This window comes from Carcharhinus amblyrhynchos, chromosome 30 (genome assembly GCF_965287045.1).
Source record: "Carcharhinus amblyrhynchos chromosome 30, sCarAmb.v2.hapA, whole genome shotgun sequence".
Taxonomy (NCBI): Eukaryota; Metazoa; Chordata; class Chondrichthyes; order Carcharhiniformes; family Carcharhinidae; genus Carcharhinus; species Carcharhinus amblyrhynchos.
In genome coordinates, this window is record NC_137353.1 from 32,450,892 (window position 1) to 32,470,415 (window position 19,524).

General features: G+C 40.6%; 1 protein-coding gene across 6 annotated transcripts in view; it reads left to right on the top strand.

Moving 5' to 3' along the window:
- The window catches only part of cep104 (centrosomal protein 104), a 233,140-nt gene that overhangs the window by 16,736 nt on the left and 196,880 nt on the right, over positions 1 to 19,524 (top strand). For all 6 annotated transcript variants that reach the window (XR_013889685.1, XR_013889686.1, XM_080215502.1 and 3 more), the window contains exons 8-10: positions 6,344 to 6,512; positions 15,932 to 16,087; positions 17,349 to 17,567. Coding sequence is in view for 4 of the 6 variants with exons in the window: in XM_080215502.1 (XP_080071628.1) it covers positions 6,344 to 6,512; positions 15,932 to 16,087; positions 17,349 to 17,567 (544 nt within the window). In the remaining 2 variants the exon portion in view is untranslated. The remainder of the gene's footprint in view (positions 1 to 6,343; positions 6,513 to 15,931; positions 16,088 to 17,348; positions 17,568 to 19,524) is intronic.

The following is a 19,524-nucleotide window of genomic DNA, read 5'->3' on the forward strand; positions in this document are numbered from 1 at the left end:
TGGCAAATAGAATTAAGGAAAGTCCCAAGGCGTTTTATCGGGAACAAGAGGGCAGCTAGGGAAACGGTAATTCCACTTAAGGATAAAGGAGAGGACATGGGATGGATAGGATAGAGGTGGAGAGACTCTTCCCGCTCAGAAAGGACAGTCGGACTAGGGGGCACAGCCTCAAGATAAAGTGGGGGGGCGGTTTAGAATGGAGTTGAGGAGGAACTTCTTCACTCAAAGGGTGGTGAATCTCTGGAATTCTCTGCCAGTTGAAGTGGTGGAGGCTGCCTCGCTAAATATTTTTAAGACGCGGGTTGATGGGTTTTTGATAAGAGAGGGGATTAAGGGTTATGGGGAGAGGGCGGGAATGTGGAACTGAGCCACGACAGATCAGCCATGATCTTATTGAATGGCGGGGCAGGCTCGAAGGGCCAGATGGCCTACTCCTGCTCCTATTTCTTATGTTCTTATTTTTGCGTGGAGCTGGAGGAAATGGGTGAGGTTCTTAACAAATACTTTGCATCAATATTTACAAAGGAGAAGGACATAGCGGATGGTGAGTCTACAGACGGGTATGTGGATATTCTAGGGCATGTTGATATTTAAAAAAAAGCGTTGGATGTTTTGAAAAGCATTTAAGTTAGATAAGTTCCCAGGACCTGATGGGATCTATCCCAGAATGGCGAGGGAGAGAATTGCTGGGGCCTTGTACGAAATCTCGGTACCCTCTTTAGTCACAGAGAGGTCCCAGAGAACTGGAAAATAGCCAATGTTGTGCCTTTGTTTAAGAAGGGCTGCAGGAATAAACTGGAAAATTATACACTGGTGAGTTTTACATCAGTGGTCAGGAAATTGTTGGAGAAGATTTTTAGGGACAGGATTTATTCACATTTGGAAAAATATTGACTTATTAGTGATAGAGAACATCGCTGTGTGTCAGCGAGTGTCTCTCAAACTTGATTGAGTCCTTGAGAAAGGGGGAAAGATGATTAAGGGCAGGGTGGTGGATGTTGTCTCCATGGACCTTAGCAAGGCCTTTGACAAGATGTCTGGTTGATACAGAAAGTGAAGTGACATGAGATCCGCAATGAGCCATTAAGATGGATACAGAAGTGGTTTGGTTGTAGAAGACGGTAGCGGTGAAAGGGTATTTTTCTGACTGGAGGTCAGGGATCAGTGCTGGGACCCCTGTTTGTAACATACGTAAAAGATTTGGAGGAGAATGTGGGTGGTTTGATTGGTAAGTTTGGAGATACCACACAGATTTGGAGGTCTGCAGATTGCAGGAGGATTCCCAGACAGTACAGAAAGATATAGATAAGCTGGAGACTTCGACAATGGCTGGTGGAATTTAATCTGGACAAATGTGAGGTGATGCATTATGGAAGGTTTAATGCAGGGGGAAGTATGCAGTAAATAGTAGAAACCTTAGAAGCATTAACATACAGAGGGATCTAGGCATACAGGTCCACAGTTCCCTGAGAATGGCAGCACAAGTGGGTGAAGTGGTCAAGAAGGCATATGATAAACTTGCGTTTATCAGCGCATAGAGTACAAAAATTGGCAAATCAGGTTGTAGCTGTATAAAACTTTAGTTTGGCCACATTTGGAATACTGCATACGTTCTGATTGCCACACTACCAGAAGGATTTGGAAGCTTTGGAGAGAGTACAGAAAAGGTTTGACAGGATGTTGCCTGGTTTGGAGGGTATTAGCTATGAGGGTGTTACACCCAATGAAATGCTTTTGAAGTTTAGCCACTGTTTTAATGTAGGAAATATGGTGATCAGTTTGCATTCAGCAAGCACTCTCTCATTGCCATGTGATAATGGACAGAAAAGATGTTTGTGCTGTTAATTGAGAGAAAATATGGGCCAGGGTACTTAGGATAATACCTCTCTTGCTCTTAGAAATAATGCCATGTCCAACTGAGAGGACAGACGGACTCAGTTAAATGTCTCATCTGAGAAATCACACCTTTGAAGTATTTCAGTGGAGTTTTGGTCTTGAATTTTTTGGAGTTCTGGATTGGAATGTGAATCCGCAGTGTCTCACTTTAGAGATGAGAGTGCTACCAGTTAAGTTACAGATGAAAAACTGCAATTTATTCCTGCCTTTCCCAAAATTTTAATAAGGTTAACTAAACTTTTTAATTTAGTTTGTGTTCAAGGATAAAACTACATTACCACCCGACACTTTAAACATATTTTGGTTGGCTGTAAAACATTGAGATGTTTGGTCATGAAAAACACTATAAACGCAAGGCGTTCTTTTAACAGTGAATACGCTTCAAAAATACTTAATTGCTGCATTTTGGGCATCCTGCGTTTGTGAAAGACATGATATAAAAATATTTTTTCTTTTTTATACTGATTTGGAGGTGCAAGTGATTTTCTTTCAATGTAATAGTATATTAATGAATATCTGAAGCATTGTGCCATTCCAAATGGTGAACCTAAAACTTAAAGCTCTCTCCTCTCCCTTCTAGCCCCTGCCCCCATTCTGACTTGATTGTCAGCCAAATTTTGTCATCTAACAAAAGCAATATTCACTATTTTTCAAAATGAGCTTCATGCTTCTGAAATGACTCTGATAATTAGTGATTGGTTAGTTTTGTCAAGTTCCTGGCTATTCACTTGGAGAAAGAATGTGTTTATTCTCAATTCTGTCTACAATTTTGGCCCCCTTATTTAGGAAAGGATATATTGGCTTTGGAGGGGGGTGCAGAGAAGGTTCACCAGATTGATTCCGGAGTTGAGGGGTCTAGCTAATGAGGAGAGATTGAGTAGACTGGGCCTGTACTCATTGGATTTTAGAAGGTTGAGGGGAGATCTTAGAGACATATAAGATAATGAAGGGGCTAGATAAGGTAGAAGCAACAAGATTATTTCCACTTAGAATGGCAACAAGAACTAGGGGGCACAGCCTCAAAATATGGGGGAGTCAATTTAGAACAGAGTTGAGGAGGAACTTCTTCTCCCAGAGGGTAGTGAATCTTTGGAATTCTCTGCCCATTGAAGCAGTAGAGGCTACCTCGTTAAATATGTTTAAGTCACAGGTAGATAGATTTCTGATCGATAAGGGAATTAAGGGTTATGGGGAGCCTTAAGGGTTATGTCTCTACGCCAGCTTACATGTGGCTCTGGCATTAATCCAGAGATTATTATCATCAAGTCCTATCTATGTAATTTGTTCCAGTGTAGATAAACCTTTCCTTCTCCGTTTCCAAAATCTTGAGTTGCCTTGAAATATCCCTATCCATTGGGTAGGCAACACACCACTTTGGGACTCTTGTTCATGACTGCATCAAACACTGTATATTCACCTAATTATAGAACCTAAATTATGCTCACTGCACTGCATTGCCAAGCCATTGGCGCCTTAGCCTGCATTGTGGCTGTGCTGCAATCTTTCTCCTTGTCCTCTGTAGGTAGGGACTGTTGCTGAACTGGACCAGTGTTTGTGGAACTCCTTGATTGCACCTAAATCCCTTCTAACTGGTTCCTAGGTGGTCACAGCTTTGCCTTTCTGACCGTACTTCACTTTTCTCTGGGGTGTGACTGCCTTGTGTCTAAAATGATCCAAAAAGTCCCCTCCTCCTCACTTTTTTCATCCTCTGCCCCCACGCAATGACTGATCTGGAGTGACTAAAACACAGACACTTCCTGCAGTTGTGGAAATAGATGGTCTCCGTTTCCACAAACCTCCACATACTAAATTTTGGTATATGATCTGCATTGCCTTTGATTCCTTTTTTTATTTGTTTATTGAATTAAAATTAGTACACTTCAAAATAAACTTTACTTTTTGTTCTCTGATGAGCGAAAAGTATTGCTCACCCACCTGTTGTCCTTGGACGTCATTGTGTTTAGTTTACACCAGCTGAGTGGACACTAGGAAAGCTCGTTCTTTTTGCAAGCCCCCTGAACTAATGTTTTAGCTATTCTCCTCCTAGTATCTTGAGTCATGGCCTTGTATTTGTGGGTAATTCCCTTGGTGCAAAAATACTTTCAAACAATGATTTGCACCGAGATACTGATTTTTCTTCAATACTTTCTGTCTCAAGGTTACTTACACAAGCCACTGCAGTTGTTAAAGGCAAGCAGATACATAGAATTTAGCAAAATATATTTTCAAATTATTCACAATCCATTTGTTAATGTTGTGCCGTGTTGTAGTTCACTGTTTATTTTTTTTTTAATGGTATTGTGTACATGTTCTCCCATTTACTGAATATTTTCAGATGAAGTTTTAATCCAATGTCCATACGTATTCATACTGTCGACCTTGGCAGTGTTTCCCATGATCTCTTAGCAACAGCCATTTGCTTGTGTTAGTTTACACTCTTCCATCAAAGTCAATTTAAATAAGTCCCAATGAATATCCTTTTGTGTTGACTGAATTGATTGTTTGCCTACAAATTGCTCACAAATTGTTTCTCTTGTAAAAATGAATTGCTTCCTGTGTGTACTGCCAGTGCTACATTAACTTAAGGGGTGGCAGCGAGCAGCAGCCTAAACGTTGAACTAAAAGCAAAATACTGCGTATGCTGAAAATCAGAAATAAAAACAGAAAATGCTGGAAAAACCCAGCAGATCTGGGAGCACCTGTGGAGAGAGACACAGTTGCTAATGTTTCCAGTTTGTCTGACTTTTCAGTAACCCAGCACATTTTGCCTTTTCAGATAAATGTTGGATCTCTATTGAATGCTTTGAATGATCTAATAGGCTTGTAGGACTGAGTTGTCATTTGTTTTTGGCTTTTTGAAAGGTTTTTGATTAGGTGCCCCAAGATAGACTAGTGGATGAAGGTCAGAATGTGGAGTGAGGAGATAAATAGCAGATTGAATTTCTAACTGGCTTCAAAGCAAAAAGCAGAGCATGGGACTAAGGTGTAGTAGAAGGTTGGAAGTCACATTCCACAAGGATCATTGCTGTTCATAATTCATGTTAATAGTTTGGTCTTTGGCATCATGGTAAACAAACTCGACCAACTTAATATAGATGCCCCAGCTGGTGCTCTGGAGTTCAAATCCCACCATGACAGCTGGTGTTATTTAACTTAAATTTAATTGTTACAAGTGTAAAATTTTATAAGATGTTTTGAATTGTGTCTTGAATTCTAAGTAAATTAGAGAATGGAATAGGGCATGTGATCTTCTACTTGTTCAATTCAACATAAGCCTAAATGGCCTTGTTGCCATGGGAACTGTGAAGCCCAGGTCAAGTCTTAATGAAAACCAGATGCCAGATTTCACACTTAAATGGTGAAAGGGACACCTGGCTTTGCTATGGGCAGATTTGGAGAATCTCAGGTAGTCAGATTGATTGTTTAAAAGTTGAAGTTAATGTCAGATCGTCATTCTGTGGTGAGTGCAACAAAGCACTTTGTCGAGGAGCAGATTATCACTGATGGCAACTTTCAGATTGCCGTATTTGATGGCACATATCGAGCACTAGATGTTACTAACATGTTGGCAAACATTACAACAGCAACTGCAGCCCCATAATGTTGAGTTTGTTGGTTATGGGGGAGAGAGGGTGGCTAATCAGACTGCTTAAAGCTGAGGGGGACTCTCCCCCTTTTGAGGTTTTACTTTTGATTTGCCATCCCTGATGCAGAAAGTTGATTGAAGGATCAGAATTGTTTGCCTGCTGGTCCATCTGTCCACCTCTACCAAAGGAATTTTTTTTGGTGGTCAGTTGCCATTGTGTTGCTTGCAGGCTTGCTTCCAAAATTGTTGTCGTATTTGGGAGCCCCATGAAATAAATGAGTTGGAACTGGCAGCACTCATTGTATTTCAGGCCCTTTCAGCTTGATATCAGGAAACATTAAATCACCCTGACCTCGATTCTTTTTTTCAAGTTTAGCTCCCAGAGATAGACCACGTTTGAAGCACTAAACGTTGTAACACAGGCTTGGAAAAGCTGGTTAAAATGTGGGCTCTGGTTGGTTTGGCCCATTTGTTCTCTGAATAGTTCATAATCACAGGATACTGCTAACCAGCTGGTTGAAGATTTTGTGTATTTTTAACTTAGTGTTGTGCTTCATTTTTTTCCCGCTTGTAAAATATATTTTTAAAAATGCCCTTTATTCTTTCTCTGTCTGCTCAGTGTTAACTGGTCTTGCCTGAGGTCTGAGATAAATCTTAATGTCTTGGTTAGAAAAAGCAGGTAGAGTTCTGGATTACCAATGACCACCTGTTGAATGTGTATTTGCAGGTTTCGCTGTGTGCCTTCCAAAGCCAACTGAGGAAAGAATCACATGCACAGTATATTATGATTTCTTTTATTTACATGGATTAGTTAATGTTGTTTCATTTATTAAACGATAGTTGTTACTGCTTTGCTTTCAGTAAATCTGAGATTATCTCACCCCTGGATGACCTCGCCTTTGATATGTACCAGGATCCTGAAGTGGCCCAAATAATACGTAAATTGGATGAAGAGAAACATGAAGCAGTTAAGCATGAGCGTTATGATTTTGCAAAGAAACTAAAACAGGCCATAGCTGATCTTCAGAAGGTAAAATGTAATTAAATATTGAGCATGATCCAACGGCGTATTAAGGAACAATTGCGTTGTAGATTAGGATATTATCACCATTATGATTTGCATATCAAACTGTATGAGATTGATTTTTTTTTGCATAATTAAGGTGTGAAATCTATCCAACTACTGTGACTATTAAAAAGCCATGATTGCACTAATTATTTGCATTTCTGTCTTGATAGTTTATCATTCATAGTGTATAGATTTTTAGGAAGAAATTGTTTGGAATTAGCAATCATGGCTCAGTGAAAGTGAATCACAGCACAATTCCATTGAAGGGTTCTTAATGCCTTAACAGTTTATCAAAATTGTCAGCATCATGGAAATGGTTCAAATATGACTCGCTAGAGCACTCAAACACTTACAAAGTTTTTTTTTCATAACTAAGTAGATAAAAAGATGTTTTAAATGTTGCCACTAAAGTGTCGGTTTTGGCTCAAATGTTCTGTCCTTTCAGTCAGGATTTCATGGATTCAAGTTTCACTTCAGCCTTTGAACACTAATCTAAGTTGACACTCTGGTGCAATACTGAGGGAATGTTGCATTGTTGGAGGTGTCCTCAATCCACAGATTCTCTACAGTGCAGAAGGACTCTTCAAAAGATCACCCTTCCTCCTCCCTAAATCTATTCCCATAACCCTGCACATTTACCATGGCTAATCCACCTAACCTAAATATCTTTGGGCTGTGGGAGGAAATGGAGCATCTGGAGGAAACCTATGCCAACAATGAGAAGTATAAGTCAACACTGACAGTCACCCAAGGCTGGAATTAAACCTGGGCCTCTGGTGTCGAGAGGCAGCAGTGCTAACCATTGTGTTACCATGCCACCCACAAATGATATATTTATTTAATACCTTTAACAGGATGAAAACTCTGAGTTTGTTTTACTGGAGTATTATTAAAAACAAAGGGCACCTATCTCATAAGTAGATATTAAGTCAGATGACCTAAAGCTTGGACAAAGTGGCTGATTTTGAGGAACTTCTTGAAGAGGAAAAAGAGATGGAGAAGTGTAGAGAGTATGTTTCATAGGTTGGGATTTAGGCAACTGAAGGCATGGTTGATATTGGTGGAAAAATTTGGATTGGCGTGCACAAGTGGGCAGAGCAAGAGGAGCACAGATATTGCTTAGAGTTGTGGGACTTGAGAAGATTATAGGCAAGGAAAGGGTGAAGTCATAGAGGAAGTTGAAAGACAGGATGAGAATTTCAAGAGCAAGGTGCTGCTTGACCAGGGGCTGTTGTAGATCAGAGGCAGCTGATTGGTTTGTCTCTATCTTATTGACAAGCCCATGAGATCCTTGCATTTGTTGTTGGAGGTGGGAGTGCAGGGAATGAGAGTGAGAGAATTAAGCAGACTATTTGCAGTACAGAAAACAGGAATTTTGAGCAGTTTGTATTCCAGCCAGATCTTGCAGTAGGCACTAAACCAGTTGTCTACTGTATCCTTTCAAGGCTGCGCCAGTTGCACTTAAAAGCGCAAGAGATGAGGACTCTGTCATCCTGGTCATTCCCCAGGTAATGTTTTTATTAGAGACTATGACATCAAAGGTAGAGGTGAAGTCAACAGTTAAAGTCAACAGTTGAAGAAATGTTTCTCATTCCATGAATGTTGCATCACCCTGAGTATTTCTAGCTTTTTCTGAGAAATATTCTTGGAACTTTAATAACGCAGTTGTAAGTGAATTGAAAGAAATTTCTTCTGTTTCCCAGAACCGATATAGAATGGGTTAGGATTAGGACAAGGAGGGGCAGTGTGGGTGGTGAGTGATTAGAGAGTCTCTATTCGATTGAAAATATCTTGGAGATAAATTTTTTATTGTATTTTGACATGAAAAAATCCCGCATTACTACTTGCAAAGTAGTGAGAGTTTCACAATATCCTGGCCAATGCAACCACCAACACCTGATTAACTTAGAATTATGACTGTTATCTCTCTTGTACAGTTTTTGTGAAATAAACTGGTGTGCTGGTGCTGATATGGCAGGGAGCACAAGGTACAGAAGTCTGTTATATTTTCAGGAAAAGCGTGAACCACTCAGATGATGCAATTCAATTCAGTGTCCTTTCATCAGCATTGGGGGGCATTAGAAGTGACCATCTGTTAGAAGCACAGGTATGGAAAAGGGTGGCAAGGCGAAGAAGAAAAGGAAAATCTGTATTTGGGTGAAAGGCAATAGTGATTAAATGACAAATGGGATGATGGTGCAAGGCAAAAGACAATGGTGAGGGGACATGTGAATAAGAAAAGTTAGTCCAGAGAAGTTATAATAGGCAACAGCAAAACATTATAGGTGGATTTGCAGCAAAGTCTTCCTTTGAATTCTCATCCTTCTTTATAAATTCTTCAGTAGTCTCACTGTTCATACAGCCCTCTGAGATCTCATAGAATCATGCACTGCAGAAGGAGGCCATTCGGCTCATCAAGTCTGCACCGACCACAATCCCACCTAGGCCCATAACCCCATGAATTTAATCTCAGCCTTCAATTCAAGCCTCAATCCCAATTTTCAAAAAATAATTCATGATGTATCAGATTGAAGGAGTCTGTAAAATGTAGTCATTTGCAGATTCATGTGATTTTTTAGGTCAGACTTGTGGTTTAGAAGAGAAGCAATAGTTTCCAAGTAAAATAGCAAAATCTTAGGGAAACAGGTGTCTATACATTGAATCCATTGTGTTCTTAACCAGGTGTGTATGCTATAAGATGATCTCACTGCACTATATTCTTTCAATGAAATTAATGGTTAATACATTTCATTCTCTGTCATGGTTGGTATGCTGAAAACAAGATGCTTGTATATCCTTAACTACAGCAGCAATAGGTCTCAGTCCAATTCAACCCTGGAAGTAGGAATCACTTTGGTTTTATTCTTAACTCTGTTGGGCTTTGGAATATAGAAATGTCAGGAATAAGAAAAGGCCCGGGAACTGACAGAGCAGCGGGTTTAATGCTGGTCTTTCATCTCTGCGAGATAAAGTATGTCCAAACTGAAAGGGCAATTTTCATTTTGTGAGGGCCCTACGTGCTGTGATAGCTTTGAGATGCCAAGAAATTTAGATGAACTCAATCTGTAGAGGGATCTGGGTGTCCTGGTGTGTGAATTGTGAAAGGTTAGTGCAGCAAGTAATTAGGAAAGCTGATCGAATCTTATCAGTTATTGCAAGGGGAATTGAATGCGGAAGTGAGGAAGTTATGCTGCAGTTATACAAGCTATTGGTGAGACTGCATGTTGTACAATACAGTATTGACCTGCTCATTTAAGGAAATAAGTAAATGCATTTGAAGCAGTTTGGAGAAGATTTACTAAATTACCTGGCATGGACCGGTTGTGATGTCAAAAGGATGGACAGCCTAATCATGTTGTTATGATTCCAACTAAGTTACTACTGGACAGTCAGGCCCCAGAATGGAACTCTGGCTCAAAAGTCTGTAATTTTTATTTTCTTGTTTAGAGACGTGGATGAACGGAGTCACAGGACTGCCTATTAACTTTGAACAAAATAATAAAACATTCATTAAATGTGAAAAAAATGATTAATATAATACTCTTTCACCCTATCAATATATTCACAAATTTATAAGGAGTTCTGAAATATATCTCATACTATAATGTTCCCAGTGAGTATACGGTCCATGTGAACCAACAGGCCAGTTGTGGTCTGACACATCACACTCTGAGTGGCATCTGCTACTTACTTTCAATACAACTTCTATGGGTTTCTCATCAAATTCCTCCCCAGATGCTTATCACACCCAGCCAACTAGTCTCAGTGAACTTCTGGTTTCAATGGATCTCTGGCTTTCAAATTCCACTCTCAAAAATCACGTCTTAAAATTTTCTCACACCAGGCTTTTTTGCAGATGTCATCACCAAGGATCCACTTCCAAGATTTCAGTCTCCTTTCACTATTGCTCTACCTTGGATTTCAAGCTTCCATACAATCTCTTGGGTACCCAACCATGCCAGTAGAGCACTATTCCTCCACAGGCTATATTAAGATGTCACCGACCTTATGACTACTTCAGATGCCTGGCTTCTTGCTAGTCAACGTCTCCAGGTCTGCATCTTTCAGCTCAGTCATTAACCGGGAGCCTCTATCTGCCCCTTCCTTTAACTTTAGTCAATAAGTACTTTGTTCGGATTCCAGTTCTTTGTCCTCTTGACTTCAGTCTTTCTGGGACTCTCTTTTTTCGATCCCTCGTTTCTTGAACTACAAGTTCTTCAGCTGCTGGGACTTGTTTCTTTCCCCTGACTTTATTGTCCTTCCTTAACGGGCAGTTGCTATTTTCTTGGGTACAGGTTCCAACTGAACAACAAATGCTTATGTTTTTCAACATGGCCTAAGGCTCCTAAGCGACACCTTTGTTGTTTTTAAATTCTAATTGCTTTTATGTCTTAACCTTTTAATTTCAATGCAGGCACAGATTAAAGTGAAACCAAAACTCAGACACAAGTCACCTTTGTTTCACATGAGCTAACTGAAGTTTTAAGCCTCTTTTTATACAGAAGCACAAAAATATCCACAAATTTAAAAAAGATTATTTAAATCTAACTGTTTCTAACATTGTATCTGCTGGAGGTTAGATGAGTAAGAGGTGACTTGATTGCAACATACAAGATCCTGAGGGGTCTTAACAGGGTGAATCTGAAAAGCAATGTTTCCTCTTTGAGGATTTAGAACTTGGGGTCACAGTTCAAACCTAAGGGGTTGCCCATTTAAGAACGATGAGAGTTTTTTTCTGCGGGTCGTGACAACTTGAAGCTCCTATCAAAAGGCAGCAGAGGCAAAGACTTTTAAACACTTAAGAAGCTTTACAGCACCAGGTTAAAGTCCAACAGGTTTATTTGGAATGTCAAACTTTCAGAGCGCTGCTCCTTCACCACTTACGTGATGAAGGAACAGCACTCCGAAAGTTTGAGATTCCAAATAAACCTTGGAGTTTAACCTGGTGTGGTGAGACTTCTTACCTTGTCCACCCCAATCTAACACCAGCATCTCCACATCAAACATTTTTAAGGCAGAGGTGGATTGATTCTTGATGAGCAATGGGGTGAAAGGTTACTGGGCAGGAATATGGAGTTGAGGTTACAATTAGATCAGCCATGATCTCGTTGAATGCTCAAGTCGTTGGAAGGTCAGAGTGGCTTACTACTCCAAGTTCATACGTTTATATGCAATAGGTTTGGGTAGTCTCTATCTATTTCTAGCAGATGTAGCCCTGCAGCATAAAAATGTCTCCAATTTTGCACTAATTAACTACTTCACTGGCAAAAACAGAATGGTATCATAAAGAATTGAGAAAATGTCACTGGTTTAGAAACAAATGCTTTCTTGTGGCTGAGGTGTTGGTGGGGAGAGTAGAGCGAGCTTTATCTGGTTGTATTCTTTTTGCACTTGGTGTCTGAGAGTCTTTGTTTTATTCTCCTGCCAAAATGGGCAATTTCATATTTACCTAAGTAATACTCCATTTGACAGATTTTTGCCTACTCACTTCACCTATCCATGTCCCTTTGTAGCCCCTTATTCATCAAGTTATTTTCCTACCTATCTTTGTGTCATCAGCAAATTCAGCGGCCATACCTTCAGTCCTCCAAGTTTTTTATATAAATTGTAAAAGGTTGAGACCCCAGCATTGATTTCTGTAGAATGCTACTCATCACACCCTGCTAACTGAAAAAAATTGTTTCCTGTTAGCTAGTCAATCTTTTTTTCCATGCCAATATGTTACCCCTACGCATGAGCTTTTATTTTCTGCAATAACCTTTAATGTGGCATCTTATGGTGATTTCCCTTTCACTAAATTTCACATGTTGACTTTGCCTGATTGCCCTGAAGTTTTCAAAGTCCCTTGCTATAACACTTTTTAATAATGACATTTTCCCTGTGACAAATGTCAGGCGAACTGGCTCATACTTTCTGTCTCCCTCCCTTTCTGAGTAAAGGAGTTACATTTGCTATCTTTCAACCTCATGGAACTCTCCCTGAAACTAGGGAATTTTGGAAAATAAAACCATTGCATTAATTGTATCACTAATCACTTCTTTCAAGACCTTTCTGGACCGAGGGATTTGTCAGTTCATAGACCCAACAATTTGCACAGTACCAATTCCCTGATGATTGTAATTTTCTTCAGTTCTTCCCTCCTTTCCATTTCCTGAGTTATAGCTATTTCTGGGATGTTACTTGTGTTCTTTATAGTAAAGACAGATGCAAAATACCCATTTAATTCATCCGCAATAGCCCTACTTTCTATTATTATTTTGCCAGACAACTTTCTATAGGACTGGCACTATTTAAAAAAAAAATTGATGGAACCTCTCCCTGTTCGTCTTTATATTATTGGCTAGCCTTTTCTCGTACTCCAGTTTTTCCCTTCTGTCATTCTTTGATATTCTTTCCAAATTTCTGGCCTGTCACCTTGTTTTGTGCTTTTTTTTGAGCTTAATACTGTCTTTAATTTTTTTAATTAGCCACAAGTGATGGGCCCTTCCTTTGGAACTTTTCTTTCTCATTAGGATGCCTCTGTTCTGTATATTCTGAAATATCCCTGAAAATGTCTGCCACTGCTGATCTATCTTTTTGAGCGTATTTGCCAGTTCACTTGAGCTAGCTGTACTTTCATGTCCTCATAGTTGCCCTTATTTAAATTTAGAATACCAGTCTTGGAAGCATTCACTCTCTTTTTTTTTTCTCCCTCAAACTTAATGTAAAATTCAATCATATCACTGCTTCTACTTAGGGGGTGCCTTAACTGAGGTTATCAATTAATCCTATCTCATTGTACGATACCAGGTCAAGTATAGCCAGTCCTCTGTCTTCAAAGCATGCCCTTCTAATAAGGAGCTTCTGGTTACAAAACCCTCAAGAACCAGAGAATCCTAATCGTGCAGAAAGGGGCCATTAGGCCCATTGAGTCTGTATAGGTGAAAGAGCATCTTATCCAGGCCCTGTCATGAGGTGAAATTGTACCAAAAAGGAAATATTTCTGCAAATTTATAGCATAGCTACGCTTTTAGTACCTGGAAATAATAGAGAAAATATGAATTTAAGCAAAAACTCTTGGAAACCGAATTTGAAAATTAAGGTTTAAATCTAATGAAACCCAAAAGCATTCATGTTGGTCTATTACAGTTCCTGAGTGACTAATGCAGCAGCTTGTTTATTGGGCTCTGAGCACTTTCCACCAGTCTGTGACAATAAGCAAAATTAACATAGACCACACCTTCATTTGATTTGGCTGCATGATGTGCAAAATTTTATGGGTGGGTAAAGAGGATGCAACTAATTCTCAATTTAAGTTAACAGTGTTGTGAAGACCCTTTTAAATGATTAATATTTACTTGAAGCATTTGTTTGTTTCAGTTATTTGATTCTAAATGTTCTGTTTCGTCTTTGATTCAAGTAACTAAAGTTACTAGTTTTTGTGGATTCAAGTTCAGGAAAAAGCGCCAAGTTGTCTCATTTTTGTGGGATCTCTATTAGGCCAGTAGATTATGAATTAGCTTTCTAATATGCATTAATACAAAAGCTGAATACTGTGGGTGCTATAATTTTAAAAGTAGAAAATGCTGCAAATAAAGGACAGGTGAGCATTTCCAATTTTTCCCCCCCAAATATGACATCCCATTAACTGCAACAAAGTTAAACTTTCCATCCTCACCCTTATCATTTAGTGCATGGCATTTGACATGGTTGACCTTGCCATCCTCCTTCAAAGCCTTTCCACTGTTGTTGAGTTGCTGGGCTTGCTCTCCACCCTCATTTTTATCTGTCTGTCTGAGCCAGAGAATCACTTGCAATGGGCACTGTTCTGATGTCCCTCAAGAATCTATCCTTAGCCCCTTCCTATTTCTTGTCTAAATGCTGCTTTTTGGTGCCATCATTCAAAAGCATAGGGTGCATTTTCTCGTGCACTGATGACACCCAGCTCTGCCTCACCATTACCCCTCTCGGCGATTTCACTGATAATAAACTATCTGACATCCAATGCTGGATGAGTAGAAATGCCTTGCAGTTAAATACTGCAAAGACTGAAGTCATTGTTTTCGCTACCTGCTCCAAACTTCATTCCAGGCCGTTGTCTGAGATTAAACCATTATGTTAGCATTCATGGTGTCACGTTTGGTCCCAAGATGTGTTTCTGACCCCTGAGTGCTGCAATTATTAAGATTACATATTTCTTCCTCCTATCATGTTCCCTGATTTCGTTCTTATCTCAGCTCCTCTGCTGTTGAAACTGCCATTCATATCGTCATAACAGTTGGACTTGACTATTCCAATGCACTCTCGGTCGCCCATATTCGACCTGTCTCTAAACTTGAGGTTGTAAAAAGCTGCTGCTGTGTCTTAGTTCTCACCACATCTTGTGCTCACTGACCTCCATTGGCTTCCAGTCAAGTAAGGTCTTGATTTTCAAATTCTCATCCTTATTCTTAAATCCCTCCATAGTCTCTCAACATGCAATCTCTAATCTGCAGAACCACAAACCTTTGATTTGTCTGCATTTGTTTAATTCTGGCTTCTTGAGTAACCCTGGTGAATGTGCCTTCAATTGCCTCTGTTCCATACTCTGAAAACTTTTTTCTGTTTTCCTCCTTCAAAACACGATTTGTAACCTACTACTTTGACCAAGCTTTTGGCCATGCACCCCAATATCTTCTTGTGTGGCTTTGTGTTATATTTAATGCTTGTCATAGAATCCCTACAGTGCGGAAGGAGGCCATTTGGTCCATTGAGTCTGCACCGACTCTCATGTATCTTACCCAGGCCCACCACCCTGCCCTATTTCATAACCCCATGCATTTACCATGGCCAATCCACCTAACCTGTACATCTATGAACTGTGGGGGGAGGGAAACCAAAGTATTCAGAGGAAACCCACACAGACACTGGGCAAGTGCAAACTCCACACAGACAGGCACCCAAGGAATTGAACCCAGGTCTCTAGTGCAGTGAGGCAGCAGTGCTAACCACAGTGTCACTCAGCCACCATGGAATCTTTATTACATTAAAGATGCGATTTAAATATAAATATGGCATTTGTTAGCACTAGGCATTCTTAAAATCAGCAGAAAACATTGGTAATTATCCAGAAGTAAAATATTATGCATACTGAAAGCCTGAAATGAAAGTAGATTTTGCTGGAAAACATTCAGCAAGTCAGGTAGTGTTTGTAGAGAAAGAAACTGAGTTAAAGTTTCAGGTTGATGACCTTGCATCAAAAATCTACCTAATAATTAATAATTTATGTCCAGGTTGATGAAGTTTGAGCATGATTCCTAAATACTTAGAATTGCTTCTATTCAGAGAAGCAATATGGTTATTTGGTGAATTGCCAAGTGAATATTGATAATTCTGCAACAAGGTAACCTTGTTTTGTTCAGGTAGGAGAGCGCCTGGGCCGTTATGAGGTGGAAAAGCGTTGTGCAATAGAGAAAGAGGACTATGACCTGGCTAAACAGAAGAAACAGCAAATGGACGATTACAGGATGAAAGTTTACCAGCAACTGGAATTACATAACCTGTTAGATATGGGAATGGTCAGTATGCATTGGATTGTAACAGGTTACAAATATTTCACTTCTGTTAGATTAACCCCACCCAGCCTCTCCAAGTAAATGGTGATGTGCCTCAGGAGGTGAACTGCATGGGTGTCACTAATTTGTCATTGCAGCGAGCGTTTATTTCAAATCTGTAATAATGTCAGAAATCAAGTAGGCTCTAATTAACGTGTTCACTTATCAGTAACCTGCTGGCGTTGCACTGTGTCTGGCATTGCATTGGAGATGAGTTGCAGTGCTGTTTGTTGTAGATAGAATCCTGAATTCTGATCCTGTAGTTCCAGAGATTAAACTACATCATGCTGAGACTAAGTTTTTAAACATTTATTAGTTTTAATGAATCTTCCTTTAAAATGGGGACAGACTTTTCAAGAAGTACTTGTCCACCAGTCTTCTCCTTTCTTTGAAGACTTAGCACACGCTAATTGGACACCAGTAGACTTGTGCTGTGCCTCACCCAAATGGTCATTATCCCCTGTGAGCCTGAGCTATGTTGGCAGACTGAGTTGCAAGAAGCATCACAGCCTATCCTATTCTGACCATCATTCAATGTCCATCGGTGTGCAGTGTTCAATAGACCCACGCTGCATGACATATGGAAGTGGGAGCATTGATTAATTCCAGGGTTGTGAATTTAGCTCCACCCCAGAAATTCGAATGTCTAATTTAGGCTAGCACTACAGTGCATCACTGAGGGAGTGCTGCACTGTCTGAGGCACTGTCAAAGATCTAATGGTACTATTTATCAAGTACGTGGGAGCACGTTATAGTGTCGTGGTCAATATTTTTCCCTCCTCCAACATCAAAACTGATTTATTTGATCAATTATCATGTAGTGGTTGTGGGATCTTGCCTTGGGAGAATTGATGCTGTGTTTCTTAAATCGCAAATTTAGCGACACTTCAGAAGTGCATCATTAGTCATGAAGCACTTGAGGCATTCGCAGATTGTGAATTAGTGCCATGTAAATGGAAGTAACTCTTCTTGTTTCTCTCTGGATAAAGATAGGTGGTGTCTCATATCTGCTGTCCTAGTTAATTGAGCACAGACTGTGTACTGAGCCTAGATTAAGCTGAATGCCCAATGTTGGAACTTGTGGGCTGTTAAGATTAAAGGCAAATAATTAAAGTGGTATTACAAAATATTTAAAGCTACTTTGAAGTTCAGAAAGTTGTCACAGGACTCCTGCTCAGACATAATTATTTATTTTAAACGCCCTGAACATTTTTCTATTCACTAGGTCCGAAAACTTCCTGAGTTTCCGCTCGAACCAGTGGATCACTCCAATAGAATCCAACAGCAGGTTTTGGGGCTAAAAGCTGCAGCAACTGGGGAAACCCATCAGCAGGAATCATCTGAAGAAAGCCTTAGACAACAGTATCAGGCTCCTGAAAAGCCACAATGGTCTCCCACACCACAACGTACTCCTACTCCAGCTGCCAGATTACCTTCTCCAAGGGTATGTATTCTGGTCACTGGCTTGGAAAGGGAAGATTGAAATTAATAAGTTGTACATGCTTTTTGCTTTATTATTGTAGACAAAACATACCGTTCACAGAAGGAAATGAGACAGTGCAGAATGTAGTGTTAGTCATAGCTAGGGTGTAGAGAAAGATCAACTTAATGTAAGTCCATTCAAAAGTCTGACAGCAGCAGGGAAGAAGCTGTTCTTGTCGGTTGGCATGTGACCTCAGACTTTCTGTATCTTTTTCCTGATGGAAGAAGGTGGAAGAGAGAATGTCCAGGGTGCGTGGGATCCTTGATTATGCTGGTTGCTTTGCCAAGGCAGTGGCACAGCTGATACCGGAGTTGAGGGTGTTAGCCTATGAGGAGAGATTGAATAGACTGGGTCTGTACTTGGTGTTTAGAATGCTGAGGGGGGATCTTATAGAGACGTATAAGATAATGAAAGGGATAGATAGGGTAGAGGTAGAGAGATTCTTCCCGCTTAAAGGATAGCAGAACTAGAGGGCACAGCCTCAAAATAAGGATGGGGGTGGGGGTGGGGGGGGGGAGTGGAAGCAGGAGAGCGCAGTTTAGATCAGAGTTGAGGAGGAACTTCTTCACTCAAAGGGTGGTGAATCTCTGGAATTCTCTGCCTGTTGAAGTGGTGGAGGCTACTTCGCTAAATATATTTAAGTCACGGGTAGATAGGTTTCTGATAGACAGGGGAATTAAGGGTTATGGGGAGAAAGTGGAACTGATCCACTTCAGATCAGCCATGATCTTGTTGAATGGTGGGGCAGGCTTGAAGGGCTAGATGGCCTACTCCTGCTCCTATTGCTTATGTTCTTAAAGTGTAGACAGAATCAGTGAATGGGAGGCTGGTTTGCGTGATGGATTGGGCTACTTTCACGACCTTTGGCAGTTCCTTGCGGTCTTGGGCAGAGCAGGAGCCATTCCAAGCTGTAATACAACCAGAAAAAATGCTTTCTATGGTGCATCTGTAAAAGTTGGTGAGAGTCGTAGCTGACATGCCAGATTTCCTTAGTCTTCTGAGAAAGTAGAGGCATTAGTGGATTTTCTTAACTACAGCGTGGGCATGGGGGGACCAGGACACATTGTTGACCTGGACACCTAGAAACTTCATCCCCATTGATGTAGACAGGGGCATGTTTGCCTTTACGCTTCCTAAAGTCGATGACAATCTCCTTTGTTTTGTTGATATTGAGGAGAAGACTATTGTGACTGCATCACCAGATTCTCTATCTCATTCCTGTACTCTGTCTTGTCATTGTTTGAGATCCAACCCACTATGTTGGTGTCAACAGCAAACTTGAACATCGAATTGGAGGGGAATTTGTCGGCATAGTCATCGGTGTATAAGGAGTATAATGGGCTGAGAACACAGCCAATGGGACACCCGTGTTAAGGATGATTGTGGAGGTGTTGTTGCCTATCCTTACCAATTGCGGCCTGTGAGTTAGGAAGCTCAGGATTGAGTCGCAGAGGGAGGTGCCGAGGCCCAGGCCACAGAGTTTGGAGATGAGTTTCGCGGGAATAGTAGTGTTGAAGGCTGAGCTGTAGTCAATAAATAGGAGTCTGGCATGTGTCCTTATTATCTATTCAAGGGTTGTGAAGAACCAGGGAAATGGCATCTACTGTGGGCCTGTTGAGGTCCTCACCATTGAGCTCATCAGGGAGGGGTGCATTGGAGCCAGTGATTTTACATGCCTTTCTCTTGTATACCTTGTGGACCTTGGCATAGTTGGCCGGGGTCAGTGTGGCTAGCCTGGGACTCTAGCTTGGCCTGGTATTGTCTTTTGGTATCTTTGATGGATCCCCTTAGATTGTATCTGGCTTTCTTGCAGAGATCAGTGTCGCCTGACTTGAATGCCTCAGACCGGGACTTCAGCAAGCAGTGGCTATCCCTGTTTGTCCAGCGCAGTTGATGTTGTGTACAGGAACTTTCCAGA